This window comes from Oryctolagus cuniculus, chromosome 3 (genome assembly GCF_964237555.1).
Source record: "Oryctolagus cuniculus chromosome 3, mOryCun1.1, whole genome shotgun sequence".
NCBI lineage: Eukaryota > Metazoa > Chordata > Mammalia > Lagomorpha > Leporidae > Oryctolagus > Oryctolagus cuniculus.
Window position 1 is genome coordinate 85,400,357 of NC_091434.1, and position 18,956 is coordinate 85,419,312.

Genomic DNA, 18,956 nt, shown 5'->3' on the forward strand with positions numbered 1-18,956 from the left:
AGGTTTTCTATTAATTGAGCTCTCAGTCCAATAGTGGGCTCTCTGACTCTAGCCTTCACTTGTCTACCATAGCTGTGATGGTTAAAAGCTTCTCCGGTTTGTCACAGAGTTTAATATGCACCCTACATAATTATGCAGGATTCACTGTGCTATCAAACTGCAATTCAAATTAGTTCAGGATTAAAGGCATAGAACAGTACTGCTTCCTTAATTGCATTGTACTGTGCTGATCACATTCAAATACCCATTACTCATTCCCTCTGTGGAGCAATAAGTCAGGGGGATTAATATTCAGGCAGGTGACAGGGCCAAGCCATTAAAAGGCAGTTATGCAGAAAGCATGGCTGGTTTTATTCACGTTAATGAAATCAGTGAAATGAAACTGTAATAGATTTATCAAAGCTCAGATGGATTTGCTGTAAATCAGTTTGATTCAAGCAATCAAACTGGACAATAGAGATAGTTTTCAGCTCTAGCAATGGGTGTCAGAAAGCAGCATGTGAAAAGCACTGATATTCTTCATGTATGGATTTGATATCCACCTCATGCACGGGCCTATTCCCAATGCACTGCCGCTAATTTTTTTGTCTTTTGAACTAGGTGCCAGTGGCTGATAAAACATACAGCATATCATCTTAATACAGCACTTACACTGTTTTTATTCCTCATTTTTTTAAGTCCCCCAGAACATCAATTCTTTCCAATGGCTGGTAGGGAAAAAAAAAAAAAAAAAGGAAAGTTCGATAAGAGCACAAATAAGCATTGCAGTCCCGCCACTGCCCAGAGCAAGAATGCAACTTTGGCCACAGTGACTCCACACAATTACACCAACACGTGTGCAAAGAGAAAAAAATGGTCAGATCACAATTTCCAAGAGTGATAGGCCAGTGCAGGAGCCCTGAGAAGCTGAAAATTTACTTTTGTTCTGAGTCTAATGAAATAATTTGGTATCCATTAGAGGGCAGCATAAGAACAAAAACTAAGCACAGCAAGCGCGGCATCCCCCGCCGCTAGACAAGCACCTTTGCAGAGGTGAACTTCAGCACGGCAGTAATAGTTCCCAAGTTTAAAGCCAACGCATGGAGAAAAGCTAAGTGCTGGAGAAGATGGCAGCAAATCCTACTGTGAGAGGAAAAGGACACCAGCAACACATATGCCAATTTAGCTTAGGGAGTTTTCTGTCCATTATTTGCTCTTTCCAAACCTCACTCTTATTTTTAGGGTTAAAGTAGAAATGCTCCTGTGTTGAACTTGATCATTTCATGAGTACTTGTATTTTGCAGACGCTGTTTGTGATGGAATTGCAATGGATTGTGAAACAATGATCAGGTTTTTATTTTCATAAAAAGTGTATCATGTGTGGTAGGTTTGCTAAACTACTCTAATTGGTCTAATTTTTTATTTATTAGAAACAAATTGTTTAAGAACTAAAGCCAGTTTTTAATGATCCAAAACAGAAATAAATGTTCTAGTCTATTAGCGTCCTATATGGAATAAATCAATATTAAAGCTAATTAACCCTTTTCAAAGGCATTTTGTCCCAGGTTTTTATTTAATGGTTCAGTGCTGCTTAAAGCATGGATCAAGCTGGATAAGCTCCATTTAAAAAATGGGCCATTTTGAAACAGTTTAGCAGTTCACTCTGACAAATATATTTATCAGGATAAACTTGACTTTTTCAACTGACTATGGTTTCTTCAAAGATCTGACAATAAAATAGAGATTAAGGGCAACAGCCAAATCTGTCTATTTAGTAACATGATAATGTTACAGTAACTGATATCTTTCACTGAACTTTAGAAAAATTAATTTAAAACTATTCAGCTTTTTTACTTTTAAGAATATTCCTAATGGAGATTGGAGGGGGGTGGGAAGGGGTGATCTCTGTATAAATTATTTCATTCTAGGTCATATGTGAAAGGCAAACCTATGCTTTGTCCTTTTTGGAAGAAGCCATGATTTTTTAATAGTGTTCAAACACACAGTGCCAAGAACACACCTTTCAGAACATAAATGACTACTCTGACATATGAAACTCAATGAAAATTATATACATTATTTAAGAAATTTGGCACTCCTTCTCCTTTTGTTATACTAGTAAGTCACTGGATGTATGTTAATATCAAACTATTTTTGCCTTACAAAATAGATGAAATATCTTGTAGATGAATTAAATTCTTCACAGTAACAGAGGAATTAATTTGTAATGTTATGAAATTTTGATTAGCCTGCTGTAAAATCAGGATTGTTTACCACAAGTGTCTGGATTCTGACTCTTACAGTCTTTCCAAACAGATAATGAAATGAACTGGGGGGAGGCAGAGTAATTTATGAAAACATGGTACACCATAATTTTGCCATTTTTCTGCAATAAGGATGGCAAATGATTCATGAGATAAAATGAAATATTTCTTGCTGTCATCTCAATGGATCTAAGATTTACAGCTTCTTAACTTGGAAAGGAAAAACTCCGTATGCATAAAAATGAATTGTAAATCAATTAATGATGGGGATAAAAAAATAAAAAAAAATTATATTTAAGCAGTGGTGAGAAAAATCTAACAAGGAACAAATAAAAAAAAATGAAGAAGTAACTACGACTATTTAAACTTTGGGAGGAAAGGTATTGTAGATAAGGAACCACTAGCTTAAAAGATGGCACAAAAGTCAGGTTAAAGAACAGTGGTATGATGACTGAATTCATTACATTTATATCACTGAGGCAAACAATTTAAAGCAAAATCAGATACACCCAAGTTGTATTTAAGATTAGTAATAATAATATAAAATTAGGCCGTTTTACAGTGTATGGTTAAAACAAATAAAGAAATCTTGTGACAAAAAAAGAAAAAAATCAGCCTCCAATTCAAAATTCTCCTTAACCAGAACAATTATTTTCTAGGTACTAGGACCAAAAGAAAATATACATACATGTATCCTGCACCTGCCAAGTCCTTCATGCAGTGAAGGCAAGCTAATAGCAAATTTAGGAAAAGAAGTGTACCTGGGCTCTAAGGAGCCACTGTACCTAGAAAGTAAGGCAAGGATGCTCTGATTAAGGTACAAAACAGCAGATTTGATTGGCTCAGAAGCTGGTGGAACCAGCTGTACCACATGCCATGCTATAATATCCAAAGTGGGTACTATGAAACTCACTCCTATCCCTTTCACTGAAACAGGATCTATTACCTACGACCACAGGACACATACCTTCACCTCTCTAGATTCAAGTAACTGCAGTGTGAATCACTTAACAGAGAACCCATGGTAGGGTCTGCTAAGCAATGCAATTCAATGCCAAATAAGGGGAACAAACATGGTCCTGATAATGTTGCTAAAGCAGCTTTTTACTGAGGTCACATATATCTCATTTTAAGGATAAGGTATTTAACAAAATGTAAAGACATCTTTTGTTCTTCCAGTGGCTCTACAACTTCTATGCACAGACCCGCAAGGCTATCTGGGACATCAGCAAGGCATATATATATATATATATATATATATATGACATATATATATATATATATATATATATCATGCTCTGTGCTTGTATTTCATAAATTAGGTAGCTAATTAGAGTCCTAAAATACAAAGTACAGGCACAAAAGACTCATCATTTCTGCCTCCTATACAAAAATTCTCTCATTATGAGGGTGCCAGATCAATTTAAAACTTGTGTTGTTTTCTTCCTCCATACGTCAACTATCATCAGGTGAAATCTGACAGCAGTGATAATGCAATGTTGACAAAGACTGCAAAATATTGATGCTAGTAACATGGTTACCTTTTTTTTGATGAGCATAAATTTTATACATTTCGAAAAGAAGGAGTGATATTTTGACAAATTTTATGTTAACAAATTTTAAAGTGCTATCAAATTTGATAAGCAAAATCTATGAAAAATGTCTTGAACTGCCATGTATTTTTTTTCCAGGCACTGAACAAACAATTCATTGTTCCAAGTCTGTCTGGGAGCTATGGCTTTTGGGTATTCTATACAATTTCAAAGAACCTTCCGAAGCTCACGCACGCTTTTGAGCACACATCTACACCACAAATGGAGAATGTACTCCATATACACATGTAAATTAAAACCTATAAAATATCACGGGCATTATAAAATTTGTGTTAAAACTGATAACAGCCTTACTGATTTACTGACAATGAAAATATATAGCATTTTTTTCTGTCAGAGCATTTATCAACACTTGGCAACCCTGCACTAACTTGACATGTAAGATGATCAAAATGGATTATGTAATCTTTCCCATTCATTTCTATTGATTTTACTTATGATAAAATTCATCAGTGTGTCTGGAAACGCTTAGGCTGAAATGCTCTGGTTGACAGAAAAAAAAAGGGGGGGAGGAAAAACAGAATTCAACTGAGTTGTAATAGGATGAATGTAATTTTAGAATAGGATTGCAGAAATACACAAGTCATGCCCTAAAGGCTGCAGCAACAAATTAATACAAATAATTCTGGAGGTCTCATAAAATTACATCTATCTAAGTAGATATTTCACTTTTGAAATAAAATTACAAAATCCCAAGCTAAAAGAATTAACTTGTGTCATTAAAAATGCAGTTTGAGAAAATATTTTCTAACTTTTTAAAAAACTTCAAAGTAATCAAAGTTATTTGTCTGAATGCAAGTAACACCAAAATGCCAGCAAATGGACTATTTTAATCAGTTTTATTGATTCATGCTTTCAGTTCTTGTTCAGTTAAAAACAAGGCACATTAAATACATCCTCTTATTGCTCTATAAATGCATGCAGCTCATTCTGTATATCAAAAGTAATAAATAATGGCGATAAAACACCAAGACAGTTATAAAAATGACAAGCCAGCCTCAAACACAGTATTTAACAGTCCAATCTAGAACAATAACCCAACATAATACATAAAAGTGCCACATAAGAAAACATGCAGTGTGTATAACCCTCTTAGTATTGGGCTTATACCTGATATTCTTTAAAAACACAGTAGGGCTTTTTCACTTCCTGAAAATGGGTGACACAATGCAAAACAGTGCAAACTATAGCATCATTGAATTCAGTACAGTTACATTCATATGCCCCAAATCTTTACAAGTACATAGAGAAGGGAAATAAACCGATGATGACTCTCACAGTATATCTGGTAAAAAGTCATAATGCACTTTTTGTTGCACATATTTTGACCCAGAGCAAACAAAGTCAGAAACTAAGGCAGAATGGGGAGCATGCATTTCATAATAGAAACCCTAAAGTTACACACAGTATAAATTAATTGAAAGCAAGAATATTGCAAACAGCATGATGAAAATGAGGCAGGCAACCTTGACTTTAACAAGTAATCCAACACTCACTATCGTGACTGTGGTGGGGGCTATTTAAAAGAGTAGCCAACTCTCCAGCACAGATGGGGGTTCCTTCACCAGAATCCCCGTAAAGGCTCTTGAAATAAATCCCTGCAAACCCACCAGCACCCCAACAGAACCCACTAATGTGATGTTTATATGAAAAGAAAAAAATTCTTTTGTGCCTAAGAATGGGTTTTTAAAGGGCTTATCCCCTAGTTCTTTTCCTCTTTTCTTAAATCAGGTAAAGAAGCTGTAAAGGTTTAAGGAAGAATTTAAACAAAAATACTGGGGTACTTTATTCACAGAAATGGCTTGATACCAGTTCAGTTCCAGAACAAGTCTCTGGGATTGGTGAAGGAGCGTATGTTTTAGAATGAGCAGATTTTAAGCAAAAGCAGATATGCCTGAAAGAAGAAAAGTGCACTTTTCTTTGTCCTTAAAGGAACTTCATTCATAGCAAAGCGTGCACAAACAAAGCCTGTTCTACAAACACAGATATGCCCAAGCCACTCATGTTTTAAGCCCGGTCCCTACTGTATCGGAATCGAGGAGGATACAAGTCATCATTATCTTGATCTAACTAGAAAAGACAAAAGAGAGAGGGAGAGAGAGCATAAATGCACAATATCATATCATTTGGAAGTTTGAAAGGATAACTCCTTTATCTATTTAGTGTCACTGGGTTCTAAACAGTCAAATTTATGGTCTCGATAGGAAAACACTAAAATTGCAAAGCCATGTGCTTCATTTGTTTAAAAAAGAAAGTCAGTGTAAAAAAATTCACATTTCGAAAGAAAAAGTTCACAGTGACACCTGGGAGACCATCATTTGCTCTGCTGTAGGTTTTACTTTAGGATGTAGGAAGAATCTAAATTTCATTTTAATAAAATGAGTTAAGATGCTATCTTATGTCCACGCAGTTTCATGTTTGTTTCAGAGGTGGTAGGTGGGGGTGCAAGGGAGTGAACCTTCCCTGTTTATATTATAACATGAGGCAAAAAGATGTTCTGCAATGTTGATATAAACAGAAACAACAGTACAAAATTCTTTTTCGTCCAGTTTAAAAAACTAAAGCCTCAAATCTGCACAACAAAAACTTGCTGTGAAATTAAGTGTTACATTTCCTAACACATACAGAACCTGATTTACACAAAAAAGTAGGTACTTAACTTTATTAGAGGAAGCACAATTAATAAATGTTAAAGTGACTAGTTAAAATGCCACCAAAATATAGCAAAAGCATCCCAAACTGGCATTTTAAATTCAATGCAATACTTGTTAAATTCAATGCACACTGACTTTTGTTTTTGTTTTATATGGATATATGCATGTGTTTTTATTTTTTTTAATTTTCACTTTTGGTTGATTAAAAATTTTTTTACTGAGAACAGAAGGGGAAATGCTTTAGGCAACCAAAATGACCTTGGATATTGAAGTGTTCTGCCTTATTTTACTTATCACTATAGTTACTTTATTTCATCTTCTTTTACTATTTTTACCATTTTTATTTGCAAATACCCTTCTCTGTCTCCAAATGATAGGCCAAATTTGACAATACCACATGCTCCAAAATGTAGGATTCAGGGATGGAAAATTATATCATCATATACGTTTACATAAATACATATTTAACCCTTAAATTTATTACTACTTAAAATCGCATAAATTTGGCTTCATCCCATTACATCCAACTTGCCACTTAAATGCTGATTTTCAAGTAAGAAAAAACACGGATCCTCCTGGCAACTGTAATAGTCAAAGAAAAACAGCAGTGACTGGGGAAAAAAATGGAACTATCACTGTAACTCACAGCAAATGTCAACGCTATCCTTATCTCATACCTGCGATTCTGCAAGCTCTCAGAGTTTCTCTTTGAGACTTGCTCCTGAAACCAGATCTAAACTTCTTCCCTCTCCAATTTTGCCAGTCATGCTCTTGTAGTACTGTTTGGATGAGGAAGGCAGACAAGCTGAGGACAAAAAGGGACTGAGAAATCTTGAGGAACACTATCTCTTCAATAGGTCACTCTTTTTAAGAACAAATGCTATCTACAAACTTAATTTTCCAGCTTATTTTTACAAGTTCTGCCAAAATATTCTGCCTCTACAACTGATTTAGAATAAATGTGTCAAGTCCAACAGGTTACCAAAGGGATGTAAAACATTAAATCGGTGTGCATTGAAAATGAGAAAAAAGATAAAATATACTTTTTAGAAGCTAGGTTGAGTGGCAAATACAAATAAAGCATTGGTAAATAAAGTTGGCAAATACACCAACGTCCTACAGTTTCGGAATGTTGTCCAGTGTTTAAAAAGGCAGCTATCCGTATCCACTGTTTTAGAGTGGTGTAAGTCATCTCTGGTAGTTACACTGTGGTTGGTTTGTTCCTATGTTTGCTGGCTGTGGATTTACCGCTCACACTCACAATCCTCCACAACTACGGTCCACGGGAATCGGAACTCTTCTGTCCAGGTTCTCCTCCGCCGTTTTCATTAGGATAGCAAGCCGGCTTCCAGACACCCTTCCCTTCTGAATAGCGCTCATCAGCTTAAAGAGAAAAGAGGCAACCGATTCAGAAGGCAGGCCAGCATACGCCCTTCTTGGCATGTTAATGGTTACCGCTGCAGCAGGCAGGAGTAAGTAATTAAGTGCTCCATCAAAAACCACAGCAACCAAGTACTACAGCTCAAATAAGAGTACAGTTTTTGAACACTTCAGAAAGAGGGGATGAGGCAGATATTTCACCACTGCTTCAAAAATGTCATCTCTCTAGCAAGTCAGACTGCCTTTAAAAGCAAATTTAATGCATCACTTTTTGCCTCTTAATGTGTTCAGGGCATTTTTTTTTTTTAGCAACTTCAAATATTGGATCTTTAATTCCATTTAAAAATCTTAAAAAGCAATCTCAGGGATTGAACAAAGACAAACCATGACCTATATTTAACCACTCTTTTTTAGTTACTGTACTTGACAACTTCAAGTCCCCTAAATCCAAATTCCTTAAAGACTTTTTAAAGTAATTTATATTTAAGTCCTTGAAAATGGACCCAGAGATCTACCTTAAGAATTAAAAGCACTCCACAGCCCAGATTTTAGCTAATTCATTTTTATCCAATGGATAAAATCAGAATTAGTCTTGAAATTACATGCAGTCAGCGGGCAAAGGCCTTTAATCTGGAAAGCACCTTGCAATTATGAGCACAAGGATTTTTTTCTCCCTTTTCAAGTTGATGTGGTTTTAACTATTTGCTTTTCTTGATCTCACTTCCCCAATCTTTTTTTATTTATTTACTTTAAAAAGAACAGTTAGTCATTGACCAGAAATAATAAATATGAAAATTCCCAAACTATGTTTAGGGTTACAGTTCATAGCCTATGGAAATGCATTTCTCAAAAACACTCTTCTGACTAAGAATCAGAGGCTTCTGCCAATGGGCCAGTTCAGAATTTCATGACCTTATGAAAAGTTGTTCCACAGGGCACCGCTTACTAGGGACGGGCTCCTACAGTGCAGAAACGCCACTAGAGCCCAAGCCTAGACAGAACGTCCTGGTGCCATGCAACATCCACAGTGGTCCTGCCATGAAGATCACGGGAAGACCACATCTGTTTTTTTAAAAAAGCTATTTAATGGGATAAAAATGAACTCTCTCAACCTTCAGAGAAAGAACGTATTTTATTGAAAACAAACAAAGCTTAAAGCATACTTTACATCAGGGGAATAGTGTACCACAAGGGGTGCTGAGATCTTCAGGCAGAACAAGTTACTGTGCATTGCTTTGTCTCTGATTTAAGGAGGACTTTCAAAGCTTGTAACAAAACTGACAGTCAGAGGGCTGATTTCCGCCATGAACACTACATAACGTCCCAATCTCTCAAAACTCAAAGTGTTCTTTAAACATCAGAAGTATCTGAAAACCATATTATAAGAAAAAAGTAACTCTTGGGCGCGAATATATTTCATGAGAAATATGGTCAGTATGTTTTTAAGTAGAAAATTACACTCTGTATATTTGTACCTAATTGAAGCATGAATGGTTTCTTTTATATAGAATTGGACAAGAAATACTTAATTATTTAAAAACTCTTCAAGAAAACCTACAGATGGTTTACATTATTGTCTATGTGTTTATATCTACTACAGTCAAGAAAATTACTTAAAATTTAAACCACATAGCATATCCATAAAATTAGATTTTTATTGTTTCTAGAACCCCAGGTCTTTCACCCTAGATTCTGTTGTTTATTTACAACAGACAAGAAATGAAGCATAAGGCATTTGTTTGAAAAAAAGTTTTCTGAAATTCTGAGACAAACAATAAGATATTCTCCCAGAAAAACTACACAACATTGAACTAACAGGTTTCTAATTCTCAAGTGTAAATTTTAAAATCAATTGAAAATATGCATTTTGTCAAACAGTTACCTAAAGAACTAAACATTTCTTTTTTGTAATGCTGGACACAACCTGTGAAAATTTTCTGCATTTAGATTCAACAATGCTCTTATCTGCAGCTCATCTCCAGAGAGACAATTACCATTTCCTTTGCCTTGATCTTGTTTGTTTAACTTGACACAGTGAAGAAAGGGCTGACATTGACCAAAATCCCCAGCATTAATTTATTTCATGTTCAGCATTCATCATTGCCATGGTGCTAGCAAGACCTGGCATTCATTTGAAATACCTGCCCAAGAAGCACTGTAGAAAAAACCTGGCTGCTTGGAAACCCAATACATTCTTCATATGATCAGAGTCATATGGACAGCTACAAACAACGTATGGGTTTGCTGATTTCTTTTTTTAGGGAACTTTTAAGATATTACGTGTAGTATCCACTTTAGGAATATGTGAGGCATCCAGTTTGAAGTTAAAATAACAAAATTTATTTCCTTCGTGGTTATAAAGCTTAAACAATTCAGACTTGAGTAAGGTGAAAATTGGAAATGGAAATGTTTAAATTACATGGGTCTTGACCCAGAGTACAGGTTTCCTTCTGTTTGCTTTTCTGGTTCTTCATCATGTAAGAATCTGATAATTATGGTCTCAAAGGAATACAACTATGCGTTTTTAAAACTTCTCCTTAAAAAAATTGCTTTCCACATTAGAAATAATGTGTCGCCTCTTTTGAAGGAGATGGAGAATGGTCCAGCAGTGATATTCTATGTCATACTTCTTTAAAAAGCATGCTCTTATTCAACCCTTTAAGCCATAATTAACTTGGACTTAATCTAAATTGCCCAGTGTAAAACAGAATGTCTCTTATAAAAAGAAAAGGAACATGCACCAAGGAAAGCCTTATCCTGGAGGGCAGACACATCAACCTTTGTTGGCTTCAAGCTTTCTTCTTTTTCAGAATGAAGTGACAACTGTGTGGATTTAAAAATCCATTCCTGAACATCCATTTACCATAATGACAACCAAAAGATAAAAGCAAATATATTTATTTCCTTTCACCACAACTCACCTGCAAAAATTCATTGAGTTCAACTTGTCCATTTTTGTTTAAATCTACTTCATTCAGAATTTCATGGAGTGTATTTTCATCCATTTGGACATTGATACTCTAAATAAAATAAAAACAGAATCATGAATTCCAATTAGAAAGTATACATGTCCTATTACTAATGTTACTAACTTCCCCAAAATTAAAAAGATTACTTGTAGAAGGTACTAGATGAGAAAAAATACCTAATATCACATTTATTTCCTCTGTTATTAAAGACCGATATAAACCCCCCCCCCCCAAAATGTTACCTCTAATACACGCTGAACATCAACAATGGTAATAAATCCTTTTTGGTCTGCATCAAACTTATGAAATCTCTTCTTGTACCTGGAACACAATATTGAACAATGGAGAAATATACTTACAGAGGCAAAGGAGAGAAAAGAGAAAGACAGAAGCTTATTAGCAGTACCTGTCGATGTCTGAAGGCAGCAGGCTGATTTCAGAGCGATCTGTTAATTGTTCTGATCGAGATTTATAGCCCATTTCGTAATAAAGAAACTTCCTGGCTGTTTCCAGTTCTTGCTAAAACAAAGACACACACAAAGTTCAAAGATTTATGGAAATATTATTGATTTTTTCTCTTTTCTTAAAATTTTGGTCTGCAAAAAAGAAGCTGATCTTCACTTCTTTGACCAGCATGGCCTTTTAATTTCTTCCAGTTTCACTGAAATGTTACTTTCAGTAACATTCACCTCTTTTAGGTGTGCAGTCTTATGTACACTCCACTGCCATCAAGATACAGAACATTTCCTCCACCCTACAAAAGCTTCTTCATGCCTGTTTGCAATTGATCTCTTCCCCTGACCTCTAGCCCCAGGCAGCCACTGATTTGCTTTCTGTCACCAGAGTTTGCCTTTTCTGGAACTGCATATGAAAGATCTCATATACAATGTTGTCTTCTGCATTGACTGCTTTCGCACAGTATAATGATGCCAAGATTCATTCATGTTTTAATATTTTGTTTACTTTTACTGCTGAGTATTTGCCTATAGTACTGAGCAGCAAATTTTACAGGACCAAATTCTTGTAGCTTGGAGACCAAAATGCAACTAAAAGTGAAGATATGTGGACTGGCATCCAATACCAAAGCAAGTATCGTGAGATTAGCTAAACTGAAATTTTGACAGTGGGATTCTGATAGGTAGGTGAAAGTTACAGAGTCACTGGAAGAAAACAAGCCACGCTCAGGAGTTAATCTTCCTGTTTTAATGTTCCCAGTCTCAGTTATACTAACTATTGCTGCAAACATTGTCTTTCTTAGTTTTCATCATTTCAGTCTTCCATCTAAGAACTTCCAAAATGACTCCATTCTAGTGCACATTGTTCACAAATGCCTCTTTACACACACACACATTTCTGCTCTATGAACTTTTTAATCTCCTTGATGTGAGAGGCTGGCAATGGAACTTTGATCAATGGAATGTGAATGAATGCAACACTCATTTATGACACTTTTGAATGAAAGCTTTAAATGTAACATTATAGCTTTGCTTAACATTTCTTGCTTCTGTTCCATGAGAGAGGCAGGTCTCAGATGAGACCTGAAGTCAGCCTGGGGTACGGAGGACAGCCACAGCAGTGAACATGCAGCCTCCCTGCAGCACGAGTGAGAAAGAGATGCTTGCTACCATAAGCCACTGCGATTTTGAAGTTGCTTGTTACAGTATAAACTTGCCAAACAAACAACTTAATGCAAGTCTTAAGTTCCCCAACCTCATATCAAGGATCTTACTAACTCAATGGCTCCCTAAGTCTGAAGTGTGAAAATACCAGTGAAAAGTGAAACAAGGCAAAGGAGACAACAGTATACAAATTTACTTGCATGAATGTGTTACATGTGTTTGCTTATGTCAATGATGAGACCCTTTATTTTTGGGGGAAGACAATTTTTTCAGTTTTTTCCTTTCCTATTGTCCTTTCTCTTAGTAAACAAATATCAAGAGTTTTCTTCCTTAATGCTCTTACATAGAAAAATTAAAGGTTATCAATATGAAATAATATCCTGAATTTTAAAAAATTAAAAATGTATTTAAATCTATCTATGTACACACACACATAAACAGACACACAGAAGTATATGAGGGATCTTCAAAAAGTTCATGGAAAACATATTATGAGAACACTATGTGTCGCTCCCCCTCTTCGTGGAGGAACGACACAGGACCCTGCGCTGTTCTTTCGTCTGCTCAGCCCTCCCCGGGTTTGCTGCTGGTTCTTCCCGGGTTGGCTACTATCCCTTCCACCTCCGTGGAAGGGCAGTTCCCCCTGGCCACATTCCCCACTTCCGCAGGGGAGCGGCACACCGCCGGCCGGCTCTTCTCGGGGGCTGCACAGGTGTTCCTTCAGCTAGATGTTCCCCTTAGATGTTCCTGGTGCATGCCGTCTCTCTCCTCCTTTATAGTCCTCCTCCGCCAATCCCAACTCGGCTGCCCACACGCCGAGTACGCTGCTCTCCTCCAATCAGTAGCAAGTCCTACAGTTTATTGGTTGAACTGGAGGCAGCTGTGCGGAAGCTGTTTACTTCTCTCCCAGCGCCATATTGTGGGAGAGCAGATGCATAGAATAAGTCTTAATTCCAGTAACTCAGTCTAGTCCGGTTTGCTCCCCACAACTATGCATGGATTTCAAACCTTGTTTGCACTAAAATAAACATTGTTCAGATACATTTGTCCACAAACTTTTTGAAGTACTCTTGTATGTGTGTGTGTGTGTGTGTGTGTGTGGTTTAGGTGAAACTAGTCTGTGAATTCTCCATCTCTAATGGCATTCTTCGGGGACAGATTTCTCTCTTCACACAAGAAAGCCCACCAGTTGTCATAAATAAAATTATTTTTGGTATTCTACCAATTCTGCTCAGCCATTTTCTACAAAACTGGTCCAAAATTCATTTCCTTGAAAATATCACCCTGCTGCTTCCTGGAAAAACAACCTCTTCCTCAATCCATATCCCTTCATTAGCTATGTAGTTTACCTATCCTCCATCAAACAAGGAATCATGACATTTCAAAACTGGAACAGAATTTTTCCTAAAGGTCAGAATGTACCTCCCTAACCCCACATTTCCTTTATAACATGCCAAAATAGAAGCATGTGGCCTTGGTCTAAAGAACTCTAACAATGGATAGGTAACAATACCACTGAAAGTAGCCCATACAAAAATTGCTCTACTTGTAGGAAAGTTTTATGTTGAGAATAAATCTACCTCCTTGTAGTTCTTCCAATTTGTTTGTGATTAGTGAAACTTTGCTACAGAAGAACAAATCTAGTGTCTTTGTTTTGTATCATAGCACAAGTATGTAAATATAGTATGTGTTTCCCTTCCAAGGGCTTTCTTTTAGTCTAGGACTACTCTTCTGCATAATACATGATTTCAATTCCATATATATTGCTGGATAATTTCTTCCAGACCACAACTGGTCTGTCATATAATACAATTACCAGAACAAAACACAATACTCCAACAGAGATCTGGCAAGTACCTAGAAGGCAGTAACTATCAGCTTCATCAATCTAGATATATGATTTCTATTAATGCAGCTTAAGATTGCAATTGGATTTGGGAGCAGCAATGGTCCACTGTTAACTGATATACATTTACAGTTAACTAAAACCATATTTCTTTTTCACATGTGCCACTGTTAAACCTTGTCAAATCTATCTTGAATGGATGGAGTTGTTTTTCCACCTAATGCAAGGTTTGCCATTTATCTCTATTAAATTATACCTAATGAAATTTCACCCGTTGTTTCAATTTGTCATCAAACATTCACTCTCCCTTCAGTTTCTGGTTATTGGTACACCAAAGATGCATGCCATCAACATTGTAATCTAGCACTTGAACCAAAGTAGACTAGGTCAAGACCAAGGACAGAGCACTTAGGAGTTGTTATCACAGACTTTAGGTCAAGACCAAGGACAGAGCACTTAGGAGTTGTTATCACAGACTTTTAGGGCCAACACTGGTCAACTGATTATAAATCTACCAGTTTTACAAAGATATCACATTGGGCTTTACCAAATACTAAAAAGAATAAAAATATGCCCATAGTATTTTTCTAACAATCTGCTTGCTGTATCTAAAAAGAAAATACAATACTTGAAATGATTTTTCTCAAGTGAATCCTTAGCTAGCTTTCCAGTGTTCACAACATCTTGTTAAATGTTGATAAAACAAACAAAAAGTGTCATAATCTGGACAACTACCTAAGATCACTGCTGAGACCACTGGTTTCTAGGTTACAAATGGTATTTTTCTTTTGTCTCCTTTTTGGAACGAGGTACTACATTTGCACACATTGTGTCTTCTGGACCTTATTCGCCAGAAGACGAATTTAATAACCCCAACTGCACATTTCTATGAGTATCCTAGTTTTTCTGGCCTGGCATACTATACTCTTAGAGTAGCCTATTTGATTATCTACAGCCTCTTACCAATATTTATTTTTGCTCTTTTCATACATGAAAACCAAAGATAAAATGGTGGGAGGAAGGAAGATGAGAGGAAAACACACGGATAGTAGACTGTGAGCTGAATAGTTCTCCCTTCTCTCTGAAATTCAAGAATATGGTAGCTGTCACCCTAAGCACTGATCTAGGTAGGACTTACTTGCATTACTTTCCATTTTCAAAAGTCTTTTTTGGTATCTTCAGCATTTCCCCCTGACCCTCAGCCAATTTTCCTTGCATTATTCATTTATACCTCTATTATTCTTGATACTGACCCTTCAATTTGCTGAGCACCTGTTTTCCAACCTGCTTTAAACTTGGCTTTCATCAGCTTGCTTTATCCATAGACATTCTATTTCTTCACTTGCTTACCCACTCACTCATTTCTTGCTCACTGTAATCAATTTAAAAAAAAAATGTTTTTGCGAGAATCTCTCGATCTACTTAAGTAGTCTCTTCTTTGTCTGAACATTATAAAATCTGCCATACCAAACCATACAGAGCAGAATTTCCCAAAATACATCTAAATAAATAATTATCTCCTTGCTGCTCAGCCCTCCCCCCAAAAAGGGGGAGTACAGTCTGCCTCCACAAAAATTCCCTTTTGGAAATTGACAATACACAAATCATGTTCAAGGTTCCAAATTATTTGCCCTAAAAAACTCTTGTATAATTTATCTAACTCAGGATTTCCTGAACTCTTTTGCCCAAGGAATTGTTTTTTCACATATATTAATTTATATCCTGTGGAACATGATTTAGCAATGTTAACTTTCTCTCAATGTCCCTAATAACTCCTCTATGGATCCCCAACACCCCCATAAAATGTCTTCCTCTCTAAACAGGTCTTCTAAATGGACTGGATTTTGGTTTTCTGTTACAATTCTTCTAAATAGTTCTCTGAAATTTAGAAAACATACAGATATTTCTGAGTCATATATGTGTTGTATCTACCTGATAAGATTTCAAGATCCCTGAATCTATGAGCTATTTATTATTCCCCTACAATATTTGGTACAATGTTCAGTATACAAGTCACTCATTAAGTATTGACTGGTAAAAACAAGCACAATTCATCTACAGGGAGTTATTTATCACCTTGTTCCTCTTTCACTTGTGCAGGTTAAATAATCCCAATGCTTTTAACCTTTTTGCAGAAGTCCAACTTTCTAACCTTTTAATTCTTTTTTCTCCTTCCTTTGTTCTCTCTAGACTGTCCACAGTTATTAATACTCCTATGTCTCAAATACTGAGTAATAACTTCAAGTCTTTTATTTTTGTTACTTTGTTAAGGAGAATAGGAAATTATTTCTGGGCACATAAATATGAACTAAAATTTGAACTGAAGTTAAATCTAGCTTCCCCAGGAGGCCTGAATACAACCAGTTTACAGAATTTTCTTCCTCCTTCCTACCTCCCACAGCCTGACTTCCTAGCATAAAATATGTTCTTGCATATTCAAATTATTTCAACCATAACTTTTGGAAGAACACATTATCGCCAGTGCTTCTATATGGTAAAAATGACTGGCAACAGCACAAGGATGTCATGTCTATGTTACTTCTATACAGAGCTTAAGCTGATCAATCTTAAACTCAAAACTGAAAGAGCTATAAACCTGCAATGGTAATGTAGAGGTAGCAGAGCAGGATGAGAAAAGCTTACCTTCTGGGGTCAGAATACCTGCTTTCAATCCCAGCTCCACAATTCATTCCTGTGTGAACTCTGATGGCAATTTACTCTGTGTGGGCCTTTTCTTCAAATAAACAATGGGGCTAATGGTTATCCCCGAAAGACCTGTCCTCAGGAGTAAGGACTCCACTATTCCCTACAGTAATTTGTAGTAAAATTACTAGCAGAGAAATGTCACCATATAGGGGTCAAGGTCTCACTTCTGCATACCACTCAGCATACCACATAAATATTCAGTAATGTTCATTCATTCCTCTCATGTGGGGACAGAGTAAGAAGAAATCTGCCTATGAACCAGGACATAAGCCCCTACCACATCCAAACCTGCTGGTATTCTGATCTTGGATATCCCAGCCTCCAGAACTGTCAATATCACTTGTGAGCAGTTTAAATCATCCACTCGAATACACAAGTACTTTCTTCCTCACGTTTTAGGTCACAGTTCTCTCTTGAGCTCCTCCAACCTCACCAGCCATTACTTTCTCTTTCTTCTGGATTCTTCTTTATCCCTCCAACTTGGAAACTTCAGTGTTCTATAGCTCAGTCTTTGGACCATTTTCACTAACTATATTGAGGCCTTACATGATCCCCTCTAGACTAATGGATTAGAGACCAGCTGAAATTGATGTCTCTGGCCCCAGGCCTCCCCTCTGAATTTCAGACTGACATAGGCACTGATCTGGATTATGCTTTAACAGAGTCACTGAAGCTGTCAAAGCACAGACAGGGGGTTAGGTAGAGAAGCTATTCTAAGAATTTATGTAAGAGATGCTAATAACCTGATCAGGGTGAGAGCGGCTCAATGTGCTAAGAAAGCGTTGAGTTTGAAGTGTGACTTTACGATAGATATGATACTATTTGCTTGGGGATTTTGAGAGGGTGTCAGAGAACGCATGAAGTATGATAATAACATTTAGGCCTGAGCAACTGAAGCTTGGAAGAACTATTTATGACACGGAGAAGTTTGAGGGAGTGGTAGTTTGGGACGGTAGAAGAACCAAGTGAGGTAGTACAACAAAAGTTAAGAAAACAGTTTGAGAAAGCGAGATGGATCAACTGTGTCAAATGCTGCCAGTTGTCCAAGTATGAGGTTATTTCAAAAAATACATGAAAATAAAGAATTATTTAAACCACTTGTATTCCATGAACTTTCTGGAGACTCCTCACAGCATAAGGACTGAGCATTAACAAACACGCTGAGCAATGTGGTGTTTACTGGAGGCTTAAAATAGCAATGTGATGGTCAAAGAGCCTGACTGATACTAGCTCAAGAAGGACTGGGGGTAAAGAACTGAACCCAAGGTGGACAGAAATTATTTTTTGACTAAATATATGCAAATGCTGTATAAGCCTCTGCATATCACAATAGTTTGGGTTAATTTAAAAATATGAAGATCTTCTGTGTATTACAATAAGCTCAGGTTTATAAATATATGGATATCTGAGCATCACTAACTTTCTTTGTAAAATGTAACTGTAGGGCAGTGCCATGGCTCAATAGGCTAACCCTCCACCTGCGGCGCCAACACACCAGTTTCTAGTCCCGGTCGGGGCGCCGGATTCTGTCCCGGTTGCCCCTCTTCCAGGCCAGCTCTCTGCTGTGGCCTGGGAGTGCAGTGGAGGATTGCCCAAGTGCTTGGGCCCTGCACCCGCATGGGATACCAGGAGAAGCACCTGGCTCCTGGCTTCGGATCAGCGTGGTGCGCCAGCCACAGTGGCCATTGTGGGGTGAACCACCAGAAAAAGGAAGACCTTTCTCTCTGTCTCTCTCTCACTGTCCACTCTGCCTGTCAAAAAAAAAAAAAAAAAGTAACTGTAAAATATTAAGTGAAATTGTAAAATAATTGTAAAATATTAAGTGAAACAAATGATAAGGACTTGCTGGTAAGGCAGTAAGACCACTACTTCTTACCAAAGGCTGGTTAGTAGGACTGTGAATTGCATTAAACCTTCTCTGAGAAT

The 18,956-nt window shown here is 36.8% G+C and overlaps 1 protein-coding gene across 28 annotated transcripts in view; it reads right to left on the reverse strand.

Moving 5' to 3' along the window:
- GPD2 (glycerol-3-phosphate dehydrogenase 2) overlaps positions 1-18,956 on the reverse strand; it is a 240,167-nt gene that overhangs the window by 31,148 nt on the left and 190,063 nt on the right. For 11 of the 28 annotated variants that reach the window (XM_051848606.2, XM_070070848.1, XM_008258597.4 and 8 more), the window contains 4 exons: positions 11,266-11,378; positions 11,102-11,180; positions 10,812-10,910; positions 7,772-7,893 (listed from right to left, as the gene is read on the reverse strand). In XM_051848606.2, the coding sequence (XP_051704566.1) occupies positions 7,772-7,893; positions 10,812-10,910; positions 11,102-11,180; positions 11,266-11,378 (413 nt within the window). Of the gene's footprint in view, positions 1-4,676; positions 5,927-6,679; positions 7,894-10,811; positions 10,911-11,101; positions 11,181-11,265; positions 11,379-18,956 lie in introns of those variants that run through there. The other 17 variants (XM_070070859.1, XM_070070858.1, XM_070070854.1 and 14 more) reach the window with 4 other exon arrangements.